The sequence below is a fragment of the Fukomys damarensis genome, unplaced genomic scaffold, assembly GCF_012274545.1.
Source record: "Fukomys damarensis isolate Sample0158 unplaced genomic scaffold, DMR_v1.0_HiC HiC_scaffold_2, whole genome shotgun sequence".
Lineage (NCBI taxonomy): Eukaryota > Metazoa > Chordata > Mammalia > Rodentia > Bathyergidae > Fukomys > Fukomys damarensis.
This window is the reverse complement of record NW_022900914.1, coordinates 60744465-60769905: the sequence shown is the minus strand read 5'-3', so window position 1 is coordinate 60769905 and position 25441 is coordinate 60744465. Positions and strand designations below refer to the sequence as shown.

Genomic DNA, 25441 nt, shown 5'->3' with positions numbered 1-25441 from the left:
ACTCACTCCACATCCTAACTGCACCCTGGCAGCCGTAATGGAGTAACTACAGTGTGCACAATGGCCCTCATTTCAGACATAAAACTGCTTAGCGGGGTAGTTGGGGCTAATGCTTAAAACTGTGGCACTTTCAACGACAGCAGTGGACACACAGCACTAGAGGTCACAACAGGGATGACTTTTAAAAGTTATGCACGTATTCTTGTTATGAGAAAAGTATCAACACAAACACATGACTGTGTCAATGCCAATACTTCAGACAAAATTAAATGCAGTTAAACTGACATACTACATGCCTTATAAGAAAACAACACTATGAGTATGAACTGTTTCCCAGAACACAATACATGCTACAGTATATATGGACACTCCCCACTTCTGATGTTTTTCTTCATTGGCTTTCATTGCTACTTTAAGTAAAAAAATCAAGAATATTCTTCCAGTGCATCTAAAATGTACTAGGCTTTTCGGCTCTTTTATTTGGGCAGTTGGGGTGGGGAGTATGGGGATGCTGCTGGGGATGGAACCCAGGCCTTATAATATAGCATTGTCTCTATCACTGAACTACATCCCTACCCCTCATCTCTATTTTTAATCCATGCATACATACATATTAAAAAAAAGAACAGCCAAATGAAAAGATGGACATTAAGAACCCTTCAAACACAGTTTCATCTAATGGCTGGAAAAGTAAACAGTCAACAGAAAATGAACTCACGGGCAATTCGTCTTTTTGGTTCCAAACTCCAGTGCACTGTCTCTGTTCAATGACAGCTTTTATGTTAATTAAAGCTGGCAGCGCCACACAACCTGCTGAGAAACTGGGAAAGGAGAAGAGGAAGCATCAGTGCCAGCCAAGTGTTGGGCCTCTTGGTCCCCAGACATCGTATTCTAGAGCCCTAGCCCCTGGACAGGGGGGCACAGAACCTTCAGCTCCGCTAAAAGTAACCTGGCCACTTCCAGGACAGAGGAAAAATAACAAGTTTTCCCTTCCCCCAGATCCACTGGTATATTTTATGAAGCTCCTGAAAAAGAAAATCCTTGCTTAGAATCAAAACTCTTAAGATTACTAAATAAAACTCACCAATATGGAAGAAATGATGTTTTAAAAAAAATTTTAAAAACGCTTTAAAACTATAATTTTCTGGTGGAACGACTGGCAAACAAACAGTTCTAAAAGAAAAGGAAGTAGCCTTGGCAACCAGTGCTGAAAGGGAGGATCCATCACTAAGAGGAGGAAGAGGAAGAGGAAGAGGAAGAGAGGGAGGGGAGAGTGGGAGTGGGGATAACTTGTTGCTTCAAACGGGGGGAGGTGTGAAGCAATAGGATTAAGAGCTACCACTCCTCCAAATGTGGTTTCAGCATTTCAGCATCAAGTCTAAAAGGAAAAGACTCACTTGTATACAATTCTTCACTTGATAACTCATAAAACATAACGCCTTTTCCTATTCTGCCCCTGTCCTTTATAAAACACACACCTACACAGATCATATACTTCAATCTACTTTTCTTACAAAATGTGCTCCTACACACACATTTATTAGACCAATAGTACTCGAAATGTGGCCTGCAGACTGGTGTTTGTTTACACACCAAACAAAAGTAATACAGAAAATTGAGTAGCTTTTAAAGGATTTTATAAAAACATAACATTAATGACAAAAAGTTTTCATATTTTATAATGACCAAAATTATGGGGCTCTGCTTATCAGTCATTAATAATATTTTCTTGTATAATTCTTCCAAGACCTGGATCATCCCTTTCCAGGGAAAAGCACCCATTCCTCAGATCTGGAAGTGTCCCTCTTCAGGACTGTCCCCAGCAGAAGAGAGCCCCTTCATCAGTCACACCCAGTGACTTCCCCTTCAGGCCATCACAGCTCCTCAGGGGTGGGCAGAGGCAATCACATCCCAATTTTTCTCTCTGTCCAACCTTCTGCTTTCATTCCGCCTACTGGAGCTGATCCCAGCAGGCTCCCACATACACATCCCCATTTCACTGTTGTTCCCCAGAGAACCTGATGGCTTAACACCACTACACCTTATACATGTGTGAGGGTGTGTCCCACACTAGGGTGGACACTGTGGGGGACGTGGATTGCACCTCACTCGGCCCTGCACTCCACACAGAGCCTGGTACATACCAGGGATTCAGAATGCCTGTGGGATTAAATGAAAAGAAGAGCTAAAACAGTTACTTTCTAAGAACAGATTCCTAAGCAGTTTGCTTCAGGATCCTTATATATGCTTAAATATTAAGGATCTCAAAGAGTTTTCATATTAGAAATGTACAGTATCAGAAAAGGCACTAATTCACTTAAAAATTAAAACACTATACATCATACCCCTTGTTGCTTTTGCTACTTTGTGCTATGTTATTCTCCTCTGCTATGCCTTAGAGCCAGCTGATTATGGACTGAAACTTCTATAAAACGTGAGCTAAATAAACCTTTCCCCCTTTAAAACAAACTAAAACAACAACAACAAAAAAAACTACACCATCATAAATAACATTTAAAAAAAAATTTTTCAAAATGAAAATACTTTTTTAAGTAGAGTCGCACCACTTACATTTTTACAAGTCTCTATGCCTAGTTTATTAATAAAAACGGCTGGGTTCTTACAGCCTCCTCTGCATCCTCTGTTGTAACATGGTTCTTTTGGCTAAAGTAAAAGAAAAAAGTACTTCCTCATACAGATACATAGTATTTTAATTGTTTTTCCACAGAACTGTAGATATTATCTTAATGCCACACTAATCCCTTTAGCAGTTTCCTAAAGGTTAACTGCAAAGCAGAAACTTAAACTCTACCACTGAATTCTGTGTGCCCTGCTACATTAAAATCCACTGGTTTGATTCATACTTCGAATAAATCTACTCATGCATTCTTTTGTAAAACCCTACTGAATTAAGAGCTTCCAAATGTTTCGTTCCATAATACAATATCCATAAAATAAAATTTGTTGATATCATCACCAATCTCGTCAAGAAAGTTTTTATGTAAAGGGAAGTGACAAGCTCACAATCAAATGTATGAGCTTTCAAAAGTTTAAATTTTAGCTTAAAGTCTTGAATTTAATCATCACAGCAAGATAATGGCAGTTGTTTTCTTTGATTGGGCTTACTTCATTTAGAAAAATGTCAAAAACTTGAACATGAATAACTGATCTGGTCTGTTAGTGATTCTCTCAAGTATAAACCATATTCCAGGAAGAGAGTAACTAGTTTGGTTCATGTAACTCAAACAACATTCAGGTGTGCTTTTCCTCAAGGCCATCACCATGACCACATAAAGCCAAAGTGCTCTATTCAAATTTCCTCTCATGGAGTATTACTGAACTCAAAGGTCAGAACTTACTAAAATTAATAATGCTTCACAAGAGCACTGTGGGACTGGGGATGTGGCTCAGTGGCACTGTGCCTATCTGGCAAGTGCAAAGTCCCGAGGTCGATCCCCAGTACTGCCAAAAAAAAGAAAGGAACACTCTGAAGTCCAACTGGCATTTTTTAAGACTGCAAATATTTGGCGGTGAGGAAGAGAGCAAGTGTACGTGGAGGCTGACATCACTGCAACAGCTTGCACCATGGCTCCAGCATGTAGTCCATGGTCATGGCACCATCTATGCCAACATCAGCACCATGTGAAAGGCTCTCATGCTTTGGCAACTAAAGCACTAAAGCTGTGTCACCTCCAACTGCCAATGTCTCAAAATACCAACTGTGACCAGTAGACAAACCAAGACAGATGAAGAGGAGATTCCCAATGCAGCCATGTTTCAGTAACAGACAGCACTTGTTTCCATACCTGACGCTGAGAGGGGACTCCACAGAGAGCCCCAGGAGGGCACAGGCATCCCGAGTGAAGATGTCACAGATGTCAGCCCACTGATTTGCGTCAAGCAGATGAACATATGGCGAGTTCTCGATCCCTTGCCTCAGGTACACAAGGCTTCCCATCAGTACCTGGATGTCTTAATGAAAAGGAAGCAGCAATTTGGAGGTATGGATAATTATACCCGAAAGAGTTTACAAGAGGAAACAGGCTGAGAAAGGCAAGAACAGCCCCCGTTAATTGACAGAGGCTAAAATAATGTAAATATTCTGGCCCATTAGCCTGGTTTCAGAATTCCCTCACCTTAAATTAAAGACAAAGTATGGAGGAAAAGGACAAAGTATGGAAGCAGTAGGAAGCATTGAAAATACTGAACTTCCAACTCGGGTGTGGTGCTGCATACTGTAATCCCAGCATGCAGGAGGCTGAGACAAGTGATCCTTGAGTTTGAAACCAGCTGAGGCTACAAAGTGAGTTCAAGGCCAGCCTGAAATACATAGCAAAGCCCTGTCTTAAGGGGGGGTGGGGCACTGAACTTCCTGTGTTCTACTCTTTTTTTTTTGTTTTGTTTTTTTGAGACAGGGTCTCACTACGTAGTTGAGGATGGTCATGAACTATGTAGGCCAAGCTAACCTCAAACTCACAGCATTCCTCCTGCCTCAGCCTCTTGCGTGCTGGGATTAAGGTGTGCACCACCACACCTGTAAGTGTCCTACTCTTATTCCTAGCATTCTTTCCTCAGTCTCCTCTGAGTTTAACAGGGAACCCCCTCAAATCAGCAATGTCTCTTTCAAGCTTTTCATTTCAGAGGGTTTAGTGTTTTATTATTGTTTTACACCAGTCACAACTCTTTTAGATATAGCCGGGCGTGGTGGTGCATGGCTGTAATCCCAGCACTTGGGAGGCTGAGGCAGGAGGATCACTGTGGGTTTGAGACCAGCCTGAGCTACATAGTGAGTTCCAGGTCAGTCTCAATTACATAGTGAGACCCTGTCTCAAAAAACCAAAAAAACGAACAAACAAGTCTTTTGAATGTGATTGTTATCCACGTTGTTTTATAGTTTATTAGCAAATATGGACATTAGATGTAGTTAAGATATACTTCATTGGTGGCAGTAGCCTGTTCCAAGCACTATGACATCTGACTCTAGACTCACCTTTTTGATGATTTAGGGCAAATGGCTGGAAATTTTTAGCATATTGCAATGCCTCTCGCTGATTCGTAGTTCCACCCATTAACAAGCTAATAAAATAGAGTCGGTGTAGCTTAAATTCCAAGGAGCTGTTTTGTGCTATAAGCATTTCTCGGTTTGATACTGCCCATCTGAAAAAAAAAGGAAGATTTTATAATAATCAAGAATACAAGGGCCAGGGATTTAGCTCAGTGGTTCCACTGCCTGCCTTGCAAGAGCAAGGTCCGGAGTTCAATCCCCAGTACCAAATAAAAGAACACAAGTAAAGTGCATCTAAAATTGTTTGAAATATAGTAACAAAAAAAGGGTTTGGCCTGCCATCTTGTGGAAGGCTGCAGTTACATCAAGGCCTCTGTAAAGAAAGCAAACTTAACCAACTCCACCTACAGGGTCCAGGTGATAATCACTTCTTTAGTACGGTTTTACATCAACAGTGATGACAATGTGTCACTCTTCCTATCAGGGACCTTTTGGGCTGGGAGGGTAGCTCAGTGGTACAGTGCTTGCATAGCTCGCACAAAGCCCTGGGTTCCATTTAAATAAATGAACTGGTTTGTTTATAAAAATGAATCAATGATTCTGGCAAGGAATCACTTGTTTTTAAACTTTCATTAGCCGAAAAGATTTTATACTAATCACTCTGAGATTAAAAATGTTGCTTCCACTGAAGGTGCTTTCAGTCTTAGCAAGAAGGTAAAACTACACAAACATAGCATCTCTCCTGGACAAAAAGATTTGTGGGTAGTGTTAGCAAGGGAAATAGCATTACTCAATTCTGAATGATCCAAAGTAAAGTGACTTAGGCCTCAACAGCACCTATGGTTAGAATAACCCATCCTGAGTTGAGACTACCAGGTTAGGGGAGCAGTAAAGCAGAAAAATATCCCAACTAGCTGTCAAAATCAAATTCTGTAATAAAGAAGCATTATTTTATTTCTCTAAAATGTTCAAATACAGACGCTATTAGCATCACACATTTTAATTTGACCCTTTCCTGGACAAATGTTCCCCAGGTAGCCCAATTCACCAAGGATCATTGGAATCTACTGGTATGAATGTAAATTTTGAGCAACTCCACAAACTACAAGAATGAAATGTTTCAAGATTTCCATAATGAAGCAGACTGGTCTTCACAAAGCTGCCCCTTTTCTGGATCCCACCTTTCCCAAAAAGGGCTGCACGTGCATACAAATATCTTTTCCACCTGCTGATGCATCCATGACTTACACTCAAATAGTGATTTAGTAATCTGGGTCTTGGAAATATTTATTTGAATTTAATTAAGTCAAGGATCCTTGCCTGGTGCTACAATGTTCTGCTCTGTGAGGCCTCTTCTGGGCTCCTGGTTCCAAGGAAAGTGTTTAAATCTGGTTACTTATGGAAGTCTACCCTACGCCCTCAACTCATAAAAGAATAAGCATAATTTCCTGCTAATACATAAGGAGGGAATATAATTTTTTTCATGTTTCTGGAGATGAAGTATATATGCAAGAGTCTGTAACCTCACACAAGGGAATTAAATAAAGTAACTACAAATTTTAATAAAAATTAAAGCCAATAAAAGGGGGCAAAGCTCATTAGGTACTTCACACAAAAAAAGAAAATAATATCTTATTTCCACAGGAGAATGTTCACAATATGGTTTAAAAGGGGAGATAAATATGAAATGCAGAACAAACTTTTACCTTCCGGACTTTCTAGGAATAATTACTCTGAGAAACGTGGATTTCAAGTATTATGATTTGCTACAGTATGGGCTTGGCTGTAAGGCCACCAAAGGGGTGTGTGAGGCTAACCCACTAACAAAATGCCTCAAAAAACAACAGCTAAACTGCAGCCCACAGCGCAGCCATTTCTAAAGTAGGCTGGTCTATGTTTTCCACAATGAACATAGTATTTATATTTTACGAGGTAAAACTCATTATGCTAATGAATAAATTTTCTAGCTTCCTTTTTTATGAATGGTCTGAGTAATTACTAATTACTTTTCCTTAAAATAACTCAAGGTATAAATTATGAATTTGAGTCTAGTTAAATATTTGTATTTCATTTAAAGTTTGAACAAACATTTGTTTAGACAATGCAATTCTTAATTTACTACTTGAATTTATTTTTACAAATTCTCAGTTTCCTATAAGGCTACAAAATAATCAGAAAAAACAGTATTAATTCCTCCCTGTTCCTCACCAAGAAATGTTTAGAGAAAGAAATAGATAACCATACAAAAGGAACTGGGAGAGCTGGTCATGGTGGTGCACACCTGTAATCCCAGGACTCAGGAGGCTGAGGTAGGAAGTCACCTGAGTATGAGGTCAGCTTAGGCTACCTTAGTGAGTTCAAGGCCAGCCTGAACTACACAGTGAAACCCTATCTCAAATCAAAACAAGTGATCGCTTCGGCAGCACATATATTAAAAAAACAAAACAACAAAAAAGAAACTCGGAAAGAGGGGGACATCACAAATATCCAAATTCATGGAGACAAGTTTTTTGGGGGGAAGTGGTAGGGATCAAACTCAGGACCTCGAACATGCCAACTGGACCACTGAACTGTATACTTGACACTCAGACACTCACATTCCCTAAGGTCACGTTTCTTCTCATTCTGTTCTGAAACAACTTTAACTTCTGAATACCTGAAAACAAAATCTCACAAGGCAAAAAGATTTCTAAGTGTCTCCCTTCCTGGAAAAATATCATTTTCTAACCTAAGGATGATACACCCCACTTCTACATCCTCCCCGTACACATTTAAATATCTGAGGCTAAACTCTTGTTTGTTAGGATGCCCCATCACCTCCCCAGGACTGTACCCATGAACCTGCACTTGTATTTCTTAACCCTAATTCCTTGGTTAGTTAACTAGGCAGATAAGCACTCTGTGTTGGCTTTTAATAAGTTCATGGATCTGTTATCTCCACTTCACATCTGTCTTTATCAATTCTCAGCAGGTTGCCTTCTTTGATGCTTGTAATACCTACCCTGACTGACCATTCGACCCTGGCAGCCTCTCACCTCAACCAGCAGCTTCCAGGAAGCTTAACATCAGTTAATCCACAACAGCTTCAGAGCCTGTGAAACATCTCCCACTGGCAATAAAGTTCTCTCCTTCAATCTTTGTATTTACAGTACTGTCTTCTTTCAATGGAGGCAACTCACCCCAACACTTTGGCCTGAACATTAGCTAAACTGGGATTTCTTTCTTATTTTTAAAAAAACGATCTCTAAAGTAGAAGCAAATGATTTAAACCACCAGTAGCATTCTGCTCAAAGTAATTTGAATGAAAATAGAATACAACAACTTCATCTGGGTTTTCATGGTCACAAGATTTGTACTGAGGTCTTTTCCTAGCTTCATTTTGCTGTCGCTGTTCTCATATCTTTTTAATTACATCCTGTTTCACTTGTTGACAGATCCCTTTTTTAATTACGCACTTTTATAAATTTGAATATAGAGAAGACATTTAATTATAAGCAACTCAATGTATATTTAATGAATGAATGAATGATATTATGGAGAGTGTTTAGATGTCTCTCAAAAGCCTCATGTCAATGAGGTGGGGCAATTTTGAAAGTGGCTGAATCTAGAGTGTGTGAAAGATTCAGGGTACACTGGTAGGCCTGAGAGCACTTGGATTAAGGGTGTGAACTAAGGATTAAGGCTATGAACTAAGCAGGAACACGGAAAAGACAATTGCAATCTTAACCTGATAACACCCAAATTCAAAGACTACCCAGCACAACACCAGTTTGAAATTACAGAAATAATTCATACAGAAATAATCCTGTAATTCACATTATCAGTTTGAATTTACAGAAGCACAAAACTGTAAGTGGGCATTAACATCTTAATTGACTGCCTACATAAGCAGTAAAAAACATGCAAGCCAAACAACTAGACGATGAGGTATTGGGGAACAGAGTACCACATTCTGGATAATGGTGTTTCCACAAGAAGACTTCTGACTTTTAATTACAAAAATACCACCACTATACCAGTAAGCACATTAAACATTCACTTATTAACTCTGCTGATGTTCTAAAATTCCACTTCAAAACACCATCATAAGAGAGGGCGACTACACCCTACATAAAAAAACACTGAGAACTAAAAAGAATGACATTCAGTAAGGTCACCAATGTCATGTTCCTCTGGTCACTGTCACCACTTTCTCTTAAATGAAGGACCTTTTGAGCCTCTTCCACAGACAGACCCTAAAACAACACTACTTACTTAAGTGACTAAGTTAGAAGCAACCCACACTGACACAATTATCCAACAGAAACATTAGCATTAATTATTCTGTCAGGCTGCTGAAAAGACTTGGCATTCAGGTAGCTCCATATTTAGAATCTTCATATCATTCCAAAAATAATGAAACCAAGATTTCACTTTCACTGTTCGCTGTTTTCTGAGCCTAAGTGTCAGCATTAGTCTGTTTATCTCTCTCCTCTTACAATTCTGCTGGTCTGGGTGGGTGTCTTATTTCTGGTAATACTCAAAGAAAATACATCTTGCCAAGTCTCACAGCACACTCAACTACAACCTTTCACAGAAGTTTTTTTCCCCCCAGTACTATGGACTGAACACAAGAGCTGCTGAGCTATATCCCTATCCCTTTTGAGACAGGCTCTCACTAAATTGAGCAAGATAGTCTTGAACTTGAAATCCTTTTGTCTCAGCCTCCTGAGTAGGTGGGGGATTACAGGCATGTGCCACCACACCCAGCTCATTCACAGCAATTTTAAAGGCTTATAAATATCTTCCCTTGGGCTTGGGTGAGGTGGAAATGATAAAATAACATTTATTAAAAATAAATACCTTTCCTTTCTAGCCTTTAGTAAGACATTTTCTAAGCTCCCTTTTTTCAGTCTATTAGGGATAAAAGCTGATGCAAGGGAATGGCTTAACACTACAAATGCAGAGTTGGTGGGACATTACAGTTATGTGAATCAAATGCCTAAAAACTTCACAGAACAGGAAAAAAAAATCACAGTATCACACTGCAGCCAAAAACATTAAGAACCCTGTAACTGCCTTAGAAATGGAAAGGGGTATCTAATATTTCATGGCCAATGTATTCCTTTTTTTTTTTTTCAGCTTTAATTGAGTTTATTGGTACATTTTAGGGATACAGTACAGTTACATTCATTGTTGGGATCTTGTACCTCTACATAACAAGTCTTGGTTCTCATTTTTTCCCCTTGTCCCTGCCCTCCCTTTGTATTTCTAAACAGTAACTTCTCAGACATGGGTTGAGTCTACCACTGGAACTAACATTTTACTCATCTCAGAGTAGCTGAGTCTCTGTCTTTCTTATGATGCTGTTTGCTGGTATGCTGGTTTGAGACAGGGTTTCACTATGCAGTTCAGACTGGTCTCATGCACTATGTAGCCCAGGCTGACCTCCAATTCTCAGTGATTCTCCTGCCTCAGCCTCCCGAGTTCTGGGATTACAGACGTGTGCCACCAAATTCTGCCTTCTTTAAGAAAACCATACAAACTAGGGTATTACATTGTTTAATCTATTTACACACACCCACACCCATGTTACATGAGGCTCTCAGCAATGCAGGGACTAGTAACAGTGGCTAATAGCTTACTCATGGTAATTGGTTACCATACTGCACAGCTGTACAGACTGGTTATGTTTTTCAATACTTAAGACTTATAAGGGGTTTTTAGAAGTCTAATAAATAATAGTAATCTCCATATACAGGTATAGCGCCATACGCTTTTAAACACTTCAGGGAAATTTACACTTTTCTCTGATCCTCAATTTCTCTAGTAATGGTCTGCCTACCTAGTTACAACATAGCTGATGTCCTTGGTAAAGATAATATTCAGAAAATGTCTATTCTTTCTCCCGAGGAATATCTACAGTGCTGAAACTTTCTATAAACTTTCACCAGCAGTTAATGTAAAAATATAAACAGAACAGAAAACTGTGCCATTCAAAATGTGTCTCCTCTTCTGGCCTCTCTAGTCCATGTGTTCCCCTCTCTCCTGTATCATTCCCACTGGGCGCTTCTTTACATTTGCAATTACAATTAGTGTTTCTCTTTTGGGGGGGGGGCAGGAGGGTAAAGCAGAGATCCAACTCTGGACCACTGAGCTAAATCCCGGGCCCAGCTTCTCTTTAATAAAGGTACCTTTCTCCATCAGACTAAGTGACAGACAGATCAGCTCTCCTGCCTTTTCAGAATTAAGACCAATGAACTGGAGATGGAGGAAGACAACTGAACTCTAGGGAAGTAAACTACAACATGTTAAGCTGTGACTGCCCTTCTCCACTTCTCTCACATCACAGCCTTGGTTCCTTAAGGCTTTTGTGGCTAGTGAAAAATGCCCACCTACAAGAAGCCACCTCTAGGAACAAGAGAGCAGACACCAGAAACTGCTTGATCACTGTCGCCCTCCTCTCCGCGAAAGGGAAGGCTACAGGAGCAGGTACTTCTGACTGCTTCCTCTGCTTTCATTTTCTAGAACTATTCCCCACTTACAAACTGTTTTCTTCACTGAACTGGAACTACAATCTTTCTGAAGTCTTGCAAGCATTTTCTCATCCTGGGACCACTGGTCATATGCTCCACCGAACTGCAAAGACAGCCTCTGCTGCCTCTCTGGCTTTTCTATCCTCACCTAACTTCTCGCCTCAAAGATGGACTCCACACCAAATTTCAGCAGCCTCCAGGATAGTGTTTATGGCTTGTTCCATCTGAATACCTCTGATAGTTTCATTTTTTCTAAGTAACCTTCCCCGCTCCTTTTTCACAACCATTCAGAAATTTTCTGTTCCATATGGCTTTCCATTGAGGTGTTTGCAAATACAACTATCTGTAAGCTGTTTGAAAGAGTACTGCGAGTGCCCAGAGGCCATGGTGAAATGTTCACACAGGCCCTTGGGATCAAATCTGCAGTATCTCAGTAGTAATCCCTCTGCCTGAAGACAGCCCCTGGCATGAAAAGACTACTCACCCAAGCCAGAGGCCTAGAGACCTAGACCTTGGCCAGAATGAAGCTGTGATCCTACTTAGAGAAAATGTACCCTAACTTCACTCATAAGATAAATGCAAATGGAAAATAAAACATGCTGTTCTTCCTCCACTACAAACGTACAAAGATTATGAAGAGACACGGGAATAGAAGAAAGAGGGGGAAAGGAAGGAGGTAGAGAATCAACTGTGGTAACACAGATGGGAAAAAAACCCTTGCTGTTGTGGTAGTAACGTATTTTGGAGAAGCTTTTATAGGGAAAAATTTTGCAAACTCAATTCAATTTTAAAATGCACCTTGTCCCAACATTCTCAGAACGCACCCTCAAGATACAGCTGGGTATGCTCAAAATAAAGTACAACCACTATTCACTGTTGTACTGCTTACAAAGTAGAAGCCTAGAACAACTAATCATTTACCATTAGGGGCAGGTTAAATAGAGTTAAGGTATAAATCCTACAGCAGAACACTAAGCACCACAACAAGCCACACAAAAGCCACCACAAAAAATGAGATAGCTCTATACAGCAGGTACTTTCCAAAATTTCAAGTGGAAAAAGCAAGATGATAGTGTGAGGTATGCAACCAGCTGTAAATAAAAACGTATACATAAATAATACATATAAACTTGTACGTGTATGGAGTATCTCTGAAAGGATGCACAAGAGAAAGACTAATGGAAACCACCTGTGAGCTAAGATATTAGGTGACTGAGAAGCAACTGCACTTTGTTTCTGTTGTACCTTTTGATTTTGTGCCTAGCTCATATATTAGGATAAGTAATGCTGGCTCAAAATTCAAACAATACCAGGAGTGGTGGTGCACGGCTGTAATCCCATGACTTAGGAGGCTGAGGCAGGAGGATCACTGTGAGTTCCAGGCCAACCTGGGATACATAGTGAGTTCAAGTTCAGCCTGAACTACATAGGAAAACCCTGTCTCAAAACAAACAAACAAACAAAAAAACACTTTCAAACATGGAGCTTCGTATCAAGCAATGTTTTAACAATGTAAATAAACTTTTAAAAAAGGAGGATGGCTAGTAATGGAAAAAGATAAAGAAAGGCAGACAGACAGACAGACAGACCGAGGCAATGAAGACAAGAGACAAGTCAACTAATGAACTCTGAACTAACAGTTTAAACTCCATGGTGGAGATAATGGCATCAGGATATTTTTGGTGGAAAACAGTAAAATTTTCTAGAACAATCTCCTCTTGCTACATTTCCATGGTTGGCAAGTTCATATTAGACTATGCCTTCCACAGGGATGTGCCTAGCATGAGCTAGTTTTAGAGCCACTGGCAATCCAAACTGTGCACATAAATAATTCCAGTTTTTGTTAACTGACCTGATCTTAGTATTAAACAACACACACGTACGCACACACATGGATTCCCAAGTTTACAATGCTGAAAATCAGATCCTGGATGATTGCAAACTTCCCAAGTGCTGGGATTGCAGGTGTGTTCTGCCACACCCGGCTGAATTTTTCCTTTTTTTGAGACAGGGTCTCACTAAGTAGTTCAAATTGGACTTGAACTCACTACGTAGCTCAGGTTGGCCTCAAACTCAAAGTGATCCTCCTGCCTCAGTCTCCAAGTGCTAGGATTAGCATGCACCATCACACCAGGCAGTTTTTCCATTTTAAAATACCAGGACTCTACATTAGATCCTCACATACTGCTTCTGTCATATTGCTTTATTTTATGAGCTATTTATTATAAATATCCTGGTAACCTTCACAATGAAATATTCTAGGAGTCAGCTAACTATGGCACAGGCCAAATATAGCTTGCGGCCTGTTCTAAATGATAGGTCACAAAAAACAACTTTTTACATTTTTAAAGGGTTACAACAAAACAAACAAGAATATGGGAGGGAGACCATATGTGACCTACAAAAAGTAAAACTTATTAATTGGCCCTTTATGAAAACGTCTGCTGACAATGTCTAGGATAGTACTTGTTATAGTCCACTCAGTAATTTCATATAATTTGTCTCAGTGAGTTCAGAGTGAATCATCAAAATCTACAGTAATGAAGAACAGAGTACGTGTGTACAGTGTGTGCAATCTTCATGCTTACCACTTAGTTCAAATTCCCACTCCATCCTGCCTTAGAATGCTAGCACATTTGGGGAGCTCGAATATCAGATGAGGCCCACCTGAACAACAATGCCTCAGTTACAACTTGAGTGCACAGAAAACAGTGGGACAGCAGGGGTGGTGGAACCCCTTTTCTCTCGTGGGAACTGAGACCAACTGATAAGTAAGCTGTACCACTTTCTCATATTGCACTTTCCCATATTTCACTTGGATAAAAGAAAATTCTCCTTTGATTTCTCTAAAGACTGCCCCAGGTAAGATAAATATACCTAAGAATTTCTAATGTGTTTTTTAAGTAACCTTTCTTTCTTATAGAGAGTTCTTGCAAATTAGCCAACAGAAAAACTCACTCCAGAGCAGGTCTCAGAACTCTGACTTTCAATGCTTCTAATATTCGATTTAACTCCACAAATGGTTCCTTCTGACTTGGGTCTACAGAAAGACCAGATTCCTGAAAAAGAAGAAAGAACTTTTGTTAACAATAAGTAACCAAAATAAAGGCATAGTGGTAAAAACATACTCTAGACTAGAAAATATAGGGCAAGCCATCAAAGACAATTTATTTTTTAACATACATTTTGGGGGTGGAGACTGATGACTGCCCACCCTCATCCCTGCTACTGAGAAATAAAACTGAATAATGCTTTTCAAGATGTAAATCTTGGCCAGTGAAGTATAAATATGCACACTCTGTCCTTCCCAGAAATAGCAGAGTACAAGGAGTGTGAATCTCTTAAGAGCTATCATGTATGCTGTGGGCCTCCAACTACCTTCTACTTCTGTGCATGAAAAATAAACATTTTAATCTAAGCCACTGCTATCTGGGCCTTTGCTACTGTTTTTCTATAAAAAAATATATATGGACAAACAAAATTCCTACAGGTTATAAAGAAAGATTTGAGGTATAACATATTTGAATAGGTGAAAATAGAACAGTTTTGGAGACATGAATGCCAGATCCCTCATTAAAAACTTCTCCAGACCTCAGATTTCTCATGTGTTGATCAGGAATAATTTCTACTTGATGGGGTTGCAGTGAGGAATAAAAGCAGAGCTTTGCTTGAAGTAAATACTATTAAGACTACAGGATATTGGTGAACTGTTTTGAGACTCCTATGCTTGTTGCTACTGGAAATGAAGCACCGCTCACCTGATGTAAATTTTAGTCTGAAATTCATCTGATAAATTTCTTTAAACTGCACTAGATCAGAAGAACAAACATTAATGTTTTCTGTCCCTTTCCTTATCTCTGCTATATGAACTTTCCTTCTCAAAAGAGGGAAGTAATATCACTTTTGATCCCTTTGACTCATGACCAGCTTACTGGGCCAGGAACAAAGAAAGAACAATTCAGGTAACTTTAGGATCACAACTTTCATCACTCAAGGAAAATAAAAATAAAAACAGAAAGATTTGCTAGTAATTAAATAACCCTAGTAATTCCTAACAATTAAAATATTAAAAATTTATCTGGGGCTGGGGATGTAGCTCAGCGGCACAGTGCCTGCCTGGCAAGCATAAGGCCCTGAGTTCAATTCCCAGGACTAAAAAAATAAATCTACCTGTAGAAGATTCATTCTGCTCTGTAAATAATCCAAACAACCTTCTTTTTTTCTTTTGTTTGTTGGTGGTGCTGTCACTGTCTGTTTTTGCTTTTTGTAGTACAGGGACAGAAGCCAGGCCTGTTGCGTGCTGAGCAAGCGCCCTCTCACAGAGCTGCATCCCAGGCCCCTCTGTTTTCTACATCCTCCCAGGCGGCGCCCTGTTACCTGGCAGAGCTCCTCGGCTACATCCAGCATTCCTTGTCGGAAGAAGTGCTCCACCATCACCTCATTGAGAAGCCGCTGGCTGTCTGCCTGCCAGCAGCCATCTATTCCCACACTACTTATGTCAGAATCAAAATTCTGAAAAAGAAAAAGGAATCATGAACAGATGATTTTTTTCATTCCACCTAGTAATGGAAAGAATGGTCTACATTCCACTGAGATCTTCTCAGTAAGTACCCAATACCAATTTACCACAACTACCACAAGAAGGAATTCTTCCCACTGCTTCTTTGTGAACTATGTATGGACTAGTGCTCAAGAATAAAAAAGCGCATGTTGGGCCCAGTGGTGCCACTTCCTGATTGGTGAGCATATGGTACTGAGTTTGACACCCCATTAAAAAAAAGAGGTATTTAGACAACATAGGGTACATTCAGGTTGGCATAGCTGCAGTCTTCGCAGAGTATTTAGAAAAAAATACACAGATCTAATGTTAACTTCTGTGAAAAGGCCATCAGGTAAGTACAGGTAAGTAAACTAATTTCAAGGCATCATACTACAGCAATATTTTAAGAATTACACACCAAGGATCTACCTGTAAAAGCATGCTCACTACACCACTGTCTGTGATGGGCAACATAAGACTACAAAATAATCCATGGTATATCCCAATAACTGTAGTACAGAGGTCAGGGTTGAGGGAGAGGAGCTGACCAAGTGGTGAAAAAGTACTTTATGTATTCCTGAGTTATGTGTGCAAGCATGGGTCTGACTCTAAACATCATACCACAGATTAGGAAACAGAACAGAAGCAGGGTAGGGTGCTACAGTGTGATATACACAAGATGAAAATGATATGAAACAATATCCTAGAGAAGCCTCCTCAGTGCTTTGGTCTGAATCCAATCAGGTTGACTGCCTGTAAAACAGAAAATCCACATTCTACATAGAATTCAAACAAATGAGAGTACTAAAGCATAACACTCACGATGTTGAAGGTATAAAGAAAAAATATTTGGCATACAAAGGACCAAGGAAATTTCAGCTCATACTGGAAAAGATCAACAGATGTTAACACCAAAATGACACAGATGTTGGAATCATTAAAAAAGACTCCACAGTGATTATTACAAAAGTACTCCAAGAATAAGGTCAAACACACATTGTGGAAATAAGCCATAAAGGCTTATTAGCAAAGATTTAGAAGATACAGTAACCAAAGTAAAAAATTTCCTTGGAAGGGCTCAGAAAGAGAAGGAAGTGGAGGGGTACCAAGTCAGTGATGCTCCATCTAAACAGTAGAAAAGAGGCTTTTATGAACACAGCCTCAACTGCCTGTAGGAAAACAAAGGCCCTAACAATGACATCATCAAAAAAGCAAATGAGGGCCGGGGATTTAGCTCAGCGGTTCAGTGGCCTGCCTTGCAAGCACAAGGACCCGAGTTCAATCCCCGGTACCAAACAAAGCAAATGAGAAAGAATGAAGCTTAGTTGAAATATCTGAATACTATCTCCCAAATTTGCCAGTGATAAAAACCTACAGTTTCAAGAACCCCAGGGTACTCCAAAAAGAAAAAACAAACACTTCACAAATGCTGAAAACTGAAAACAAAAAATTTGGAAGCTGATAAAGAAAGTGGTTCCAACGAATGCACATGCCTCAAAAGAAACCATAAGGTCCACAAAGAAGTGATACAAGATTTTTCAAGTTACAAAAAGAACACTATTCTCAGAATTCTATACCCAGTGTAAATATCCTTTCGGAATGAAGATGAAATAACGACAATCCTAGATGAAGGAAAATAAAACATTCTCAGATGAATGTGTTACTGACAAACTTGCTCTAAAACAATTGCTGAAGTCAGTTTTTCAGACAATAAAGAAGGAAATCCAGAGCATCAAGAGTACAAGAGGTGCAGATCCACAACAGAATCTGAAAGTCTTTGTCTAGTTTGCTTCTGACCCCTTCATTTTTTCAGAGGCATTGCCCTCTAATAACCTCTAGCATTTAAAACTACAGCCAACTAGACAAAATCATTTTGATGTAACTGAAACAACAATCCTAGTCAACCACTACTAAAATACTGTCTAATAAGGAATTGCTTTATAGGACATATGAGAACAGATAGTAACCTCCAACAGCAACTGCAGACAACCAACTATTCACAATCACAATACAGAAGAATGTTCCTCTCCAAAATTAAGCACAATTTTCTGCTCCATAAAGAGCCATTTACCACTATCTACCACCCTGTTTTAGAGGTTCAACCAGTAGCCTAAATACATAAGATTTGGAATCATTCAGACAAAAGAAAAAAAGTTTTTTTTAAAAATCTTTTTTTTTGGACCAGGGATCGAACTCAAGACCTTATGCTTGTGAAGCAGGTGGCAGAATCACTGAGCTAAATCCCCGGCCCAATCACACTTTTTTTTTAACCATAGATTTTCTGTGCTGGGGACTGCACCAGAGGACTTGCACATACTGGACAGATGGCTCACTAACAGTGAAGAACCACAATCACTTGTATAAGATTCTCAAGTTTCACTTCTGCTTATTAGATTCTGCACACTGAGAAGAAATTTTGTAACAGTTCACTGATACTTCTAAGCAAGTCATTTCTCTTTGCCTATGACAGCTAGAATGGAGTGGTCTATTTTGTTCTTCTTCTGGACTAGAGCAGCAGCCCAGAAGATGGTATATATTATGCTGTCTCACTTTATTTCCCTAAAGGCCATCCAAATGAATAAAAGGATGGGTATATGAGTATGGCAAAATGCATTACAAACTCAAGAATCTGCCACTTTACTCTTGTGATGTCTAAGTGCTAGTTATACCCTGGAACCACTGAGGCTAAGACAGGTTCTTCATTGATCTGATGACTTCATTCTTCCCAAACACAACCTCCAGGTTTCTACTTAACCACCAAATGGTTATTCTCCAATCCCATCAACTCAGGTACCTATTCCCCAGGAAAATATGAAACAACTTTGGAACATGTATTCCTGAAGACAATTTTACTTGGCATTATACATCAAGTCAGAACTTAATAAGCCACTACCAGACAGTAACTGATCAGATCAAACAAAAATATTCCTTGAATAACTTTAATTACACAGCAAATGAGCCATAAGTAATGGCATACACCTAACCCCAGCACTCTGGAAGACTGAGGTTAAGAGGATCACAAGTTCAAGCCAAGCTCAGGTAATTTAGCAATTCAGCCAGAGCACATCTTAAAATCAAAACTAAAAAGGGCTGGAGATGTAGCTCAACATGAAGGCCCTAGGTTTAATCTCCTGTACTGCCTGCCCGCCCACACACGTCCATCATCTAGAAAACTTTAAAGAGTCTAACATTTAAAAACTGTCCTTCAGCTTTGTTAAACAGTTTATATCATTGTTCTTCATAAACATTTACTTCCTTAAAGCTTACTATGGTTCATACTGAGAAAAATCAAATACCTCCTACACTCAGAATATCTCTAACAGGACCAGGCATTTAGCTCAGTGGTTCTGCTGCCTGCCTTGCAAGTGCAAGGACCTGAGTTCAATCTCTGGTACCAACAGGAAAAAAAAAAGGAGTATCTCTAACTATATTCCCACCGTAAGTCCTATTTGCTACCTTTTGGAAACAAATAAGGGTGAGTGAGCAATGCATTCTTCTGAGTCCCTTCTACCACTCCAATTTTCCAGTTTAAACCACCAAGGTGAATAGGAAAACTTCTTTCATAGTTTTTATTCTGGTAGCACATAGCAAAAAAGCTTAGATGGTAACAAGAGGCGCCTTTGTTCTGACTGCAGGTCCTTACACACAGTTGCATCAGAGATTGGTTCCAGCTGCTGTTGCTAGGTGACCAAGCTCACTTGCATGGCTGCCCAGAAATCAGCAGCACTGCAAACCAGCGAGGAGGTGGCTGAAACAGAGAAACACCTGACTATTATCAGCATCTCCGCTTTTCTGTACTTTTTTCCAATCATCTTTTTTTATTTTTTTTGAGACAGATCTCGCTATATCACGCAGGCTTGCCCTGAATGAACTATGCAGCGTAGACTGACTGAACTCTCAGCACTCTCTGGCAATCCTCTTGTTTCACCTCCACAGTGCTGGGATGATGGGTGTGTATCACCGTGATCAGCTTTTCCTTTCACAACTTTTATATTATTTTTTGGTACCACGGATTGAACTTGGGACCTTGTACTTGTGAGGCAGGCAGCAGAAACATGGAGATAAATCCTCGGCCCCCTTTCATAACTTTTAAAGGAGAGAAAAACCTAGCACAATGTTCTTAAGTAAGGATTCCAATCAAAAGCTTTAAAAAAAAAATACATTCAAGGATGTGTCCATCTGAAGAGGGTGCTATGACTTGGAAAGACAAATCCATGATACATTAAGTCTGGAGGCCAAGACTGATAGGAAATAAGCTACAGTGCACTCTATGTCTCTGGCCAAACCATGAACATGCTTACAAATCTGTCACACTTTAAGGACATGCTTTCACTATCAAAAATCTATCTTCTTCTCAAATATATTTTATAAATTTGTAATTATTGAGCAGTTAGCAATGACATATAATTTGTATATTTCTTAAGTACAAATTTGCTGAATAAAGTTAATATATTTTTTCAAACTTTCCCAACTACTTCAAAGACAAATTTGTGCACAAATTTAACAGCATACAATTGCTGCACCTACTGGGAATTAGTTTTCCTTCTCAGCATCTAGTTAATGTGGTTAGCAATGAGAGGCTGTTAAGGACACTTACCGGAGCAAGACTTGGGTTTTAGTTCCCCTCAGACTTGGAAAAGACAGCTACTTTGCATTCAACCCACAAAAGATTAATACTCAGAAGAGCTTGTAAACAAACACAAGCTCCTATCAGTAAAAAGACAAACAACCTAACAGGAAAAAAATAGATAAAATCCATGAGCCTTATGAAAGGGAGCAACCCTAAGGGTCAAACAAACATAAGATGTTCAAGCTCAAAGATCACCTAAGAAAAGCAAAACTAGTACAACTAGATACTAATCCACACCCATGTGATTTTAAAAGATTTTAAAATCTGATGATACCACACATAGGTGAGTAATGAGGAAGCAGGTACTATCATACATGTTTGGTAAATCACAGTCAGTTTACAGGTTCGGCTGTAAATTGGTATTAACCCTTTAGGAAAAAAATTGGCAATACCTAGTACAGCAGGCTGACGATGACATACATAGCCCATGATGAAATGATCTATACTTAGGCATTTATCAGAAAGCAGTGTTTTACAAACTGCAGGTGAAGAAGAAATAAATCTAGTAGTAGGGCATATTTGGTTTTTGGTTGGAAGGGCAGAGGGGGATGGTCTGTTTGGTTTTTTTGAGACAGGGTCTCACTGTGTAGTTCAGGCTGGCCTCAAACTTGAACTCAGCCTCCCAAGTACTGAGATTGCAGGTGTGTGCCATCATGCCCAGCATAATCAACGTTTTGAAAATGCACCTTTAGATGGCAACACCTTTTTAGACTCTAATATTCTCATTCTTCTACCTTGTTCTCAAAAAGAGACAGATTCACATCAATCCAACCTTACTTCATAAACCAAAGGGAACAATGTGCCAAACTACTGCTGATTTTTAAATGCTCCCGAATCTCACCCCCTGCCACACTTCTGCATCCCTATTCCTAGCTGCTGTTTGACATAACCTTTCAGCTCTGGTCAATCTGCTCCCCTCTTTGCCTCCTTATCAGAACAGATCAGTGAAATGTCCATAGGAGTGACTATTAACTCCCCCACTGCCCGCAGGGATATAGCTCTCTCACTATCCTAGAGGTAAAGGAGAAAAATTCTCACACACACCCAAGTACCCTCAGGGCACTAAGGACTATTTCTCTTAAGGAACCCCAGTTGAAAAAGGTTCCTCGTCTTAAAATCTGGATTTATCCCAGTTTTTCCATTTGCTCTCTAGTTCTGTGACCTCAGGCAGGTCACTTCACCTTGGTTTTCACATCTATATCCAGAAACAATAATCGCAACCTTACAACATGCTGATGCAGATTAAATTAAATAACGTTTCTAAAATCCTCTACCAGTATCCACCCAATAGTAAATCTTTCAATATACAGTGCTGTATCCAAACAGCAGGCCTTACCACCTAATCTTCTGATGCTATAGTTAGAATTACTATTAGAATCATTACAGAATATAAATAATATGGAGTGCGTTAACAGAAATATCAAATAACACGGCTGGGTGTGATGGCACATTCCTGTGATCTCAGCACTCAAAAGACTGAGGCAGAAGGATTGTCATGAGTTTGAGGCCAGCCTGGGCTATATAGCAAGTTCAAGGCCAGCCTGGACTACATAGCAAGACCTTACCTTAATCAATCAATCAATATTAATTTAAAATCATTTAAATGTATACATAGTGGCACAAGGGTACAATCTCAGCACTTTGGAGGCAAGGGGATCACTATGAGTTTGAGGCCAACTTGGGTTCCATAGCAAGACCCTGTCACAAAAACAGAAAAACAAACACACTGTAACTATAATTACAGATGGGATTAATCTGCAAGCTTAATGAGTAGGCCTCTCTCTCTCAGGCTAACCTGACCTGGATATTAAATTAAGCACAATATTCCATCTTCCTGCTTAGACAAAAGTGGACCTTCTACGTCCAGTGGGATTCTCTGACCCTGCATCCTGGGGTCAGATCTGACTGCAAAGCTCCAGACTTTCCCGTGGCCTAAACTATAATTCAACAAATACTCAGTATCAACTAAATCACATAGCTTCATTCTGTTTGGAAAAAGAGTAATAAGAAAAACCCAGGTGTGCATGCTGGAGCCAGAGATGCCAGGCAATAGATGGTGGAGAAAGCTGAACTCCACCGTCTGTTCAGAGACTGATCTTCAGACTGAAAAGGGCAGCGCAGGACTGTGTCACACAGGTGCTGGCGCCTACCATTAACGAACAGAGAACCCCTAGCTGTTGGTGTGCTTCCCCATGTTTGAGTTTGCAGGAAGTCCTTTTTGCACCCCTCCTCTTGACACCTGGGCTTTGATTCCCACGTTCTTTCCTGGGCTACGGACCACTCCCAGGCTCACACATTCCCAGTTCCTCCTTAAGAGCTCTAATGAGAAAGAGCCGGGGAAAGGACTGGTCCCAGCCAAAGCACAGCCTGCGGCCAAGATGGTGGGGCAGGCCCATACTCCAACCAAACACTGTGGCCCAAGCAAGCAGGGCTTGGGGAATACGGTGCCTAATGAAACCATGTAATCTTAAAAGCAAATTCTTCCACCTTGACCATGAAAATACATGATTGTAAAAGTTTAGGCACTGTCTATCACATTTTCTTGAATTACTCTCTAGTTTCTGGGGAAGAGGGGAGAAATTTAAAATATTTTATTTTTAGGCAACACATGTTTGGCTTTTTACTATTTCCTTTTTATAACTTTGTCAGCTACATACTCCTTTTCACTAATTCTAACACTTGCTCCTACCCTATATCAAAGTATATCTGTATTTCAGAACTCAGCATCTTTTTCTTCTTAGAGTGAATTATCCAGGCTTTTAATTTCCTCTTTTCCTTCCTTAACACTAACATTCCTCTACTACAGTACAGAAGGACTTATTCATATACAACAGAACCACAGAGGTAGCAGCTGGGCATAGTGGTGCACACCTGTAATCTCAGCACTCTGGGAGCTGAGGTAGGAGGATGACAAACCTGGCAACTCAGTAAGACCCTATATCTCCACAAACTATGTAAATTAAAAAGAGCTTGGGATGTAGCTGAGTGCAAAGGCCCTGGGTTCAATACCCACGACTCAAAAAAGCTTTTTTTTTCTTTAGAAGCAGCATGTATCTAACATCACCTACTCTATCTACATTTCCATGCAAGACCTTATTTTATTTCATCTGTTCACTTTTTCTCCTCCTATATCCAGTCATACCAACATACAGGCAGTTCCTGACTACTCACTCTGAACTATTTCAAAATATTTAAGGGCTCACTTTGTATACCCTGACTGCTCATTCTCCAATGCAGTTAGCATTTTGCTTTCTAGTGTAGCTGCTCCATCTAGCGGCAGATCAGTTTAGAGGCAAAGTCACTGTTAACCATCATCTCCCTCCCTCAACATGATGAGCCCCATCAGGGTCAGTCTCACCAGAACAGACTCCTCAGTGAAGACACTTTCCAAACCTTGAGCCACCACTTCCAAGTCATACCTGGGACAAGTAACCCCACTTAAGATCTCTGAGCCTTAGTTTCCTCACATGTCAAGTGGGAATAGTGTACATGCATCATGGGACAGAAATGCTGTAAAGCATTCAGTCCAGTATTTGGAACATGGCTCTTCTCTCCCTTATCCTTGAATACTCTTTATTTTCATCCTATTTAATGAAATCAAACTAATCCTCAAATACTTTCATTTACTCTGTTTCCCCCTAGTCTTGTTGGATCAAATTCACACCCCACAGGTCGCCTACCATTTGTCTTTCCTCAACCTGATCCTTCCCGGCTCCCAGGAGCAGCAACCTGATTAAAGCCACGCTGAAGTCTTTCGAATTGGTCAAGCAGGACTCCTGGCCTCTCCAATCACCCCACAGAACACCATGATGTTTCTCTGCTCTAAATCATGCGCATCCTTTCAGGTGTGTTTAAGATAGACCTCTACAAACTTTAGATAAGTAAGAGCACGGTTCTCTTTCCTTTACAATCCCATACAAACTTACTCTGTGTTACCTCAGAATCTTTCCAGATACTTTATTTGAACACAAAGCACTTTTACATGAGCAAACTAGTCCACAATCTTTAAGGTCACATATTATGTTTTTAGCTTCTAACTACAAACAGTAGATCTGAGACACTTAAAATCTTAGTAGTATTTACTTCAACATGCGCGCACACACACACACCTGCAAAGTATAAAGCAGTAATCATTGTTATGGATTTTCCTACTTAAGAAACAAAAAAACTAAAGTCAAATGACCAAGTAAAATATTAAGCAAATGCCCAATGAGGACAGAATTCCAGACTTCCTAAAAGTACAGGAGAAAATTAAAACCAGCACAACACATTGTTTTGAAAAAACCAAACAACAAAAACATGTCAAAGTGCTGGGGATTTAGCTCAGTGGTTCTGCCACCTGCCTTGTAAGTGCAAGGACCCGAGTTTGATCCCTGGTACCAAAAACAAAACAAAACACGTCATAGAATCTTTTTTTTTTGAGACAGAGTCTCACTAGTCCAGGCTGGCCTTGGACTCACTATGTAGTCCAGGCTGGTCTCAAAATCTCAGTGACCTCCTGCTTCAGCCTCTCTGGGTGCTGGGATTACAGGCGTGCACCCACCATGCCCAGCTACTTGTCAAAGAAATCTTTATTTAAAATAGAGATCTGCTGGACGTGGTGGTGGCTCCCTAAATGAATTTCAATGTTCTTATCTACAGGATAAAAGGGGCCGGGGATTTAGCTCAGTGGTTCAGCTGCCTGCCTTGCAAGCACAAGGACCTGAGTTTGACTCCCCCCATATCAAAAAAAAAAAAAAAAAAAAAAAAAA

At 39.9% G+C, this 25441-nt stretch overlaps 1 protein-coding gene across 1 annotated transcript in view; it reads right to left on the bottom strand.

The window, feature by feature from the left end:
* Rmnd5a (required for meiotic nuclear division 5 homolog A) overlaps positions 1-25441 on the bottom strand; it is a 49404-nt gene that overhangs the window by 6457 nt on the left and 17506 nt on the right. Inside the window, exons 4-8 of the mRNA XM_033765286.1 lie at positions 15898-16032; positions 14479-14579; positions 4991-5157; positions 3807-3972; positions 719-821 (exon numbers count right to left, since the gene is read on the bottom strand). Of these exons, the coding sequence (XP_033621177.1) occupies positions 719-821; positions 3807-3972; positions 4991-5157; positions 14479-14579; positions 15898-16032 (672 nt within the window). The remainder of the gene's footprint in view (positions 1-718; positions 822-3806; positions 3973-4990; positions 5158-14478; positions 14580-15897; positions 16033-25441) is intronic.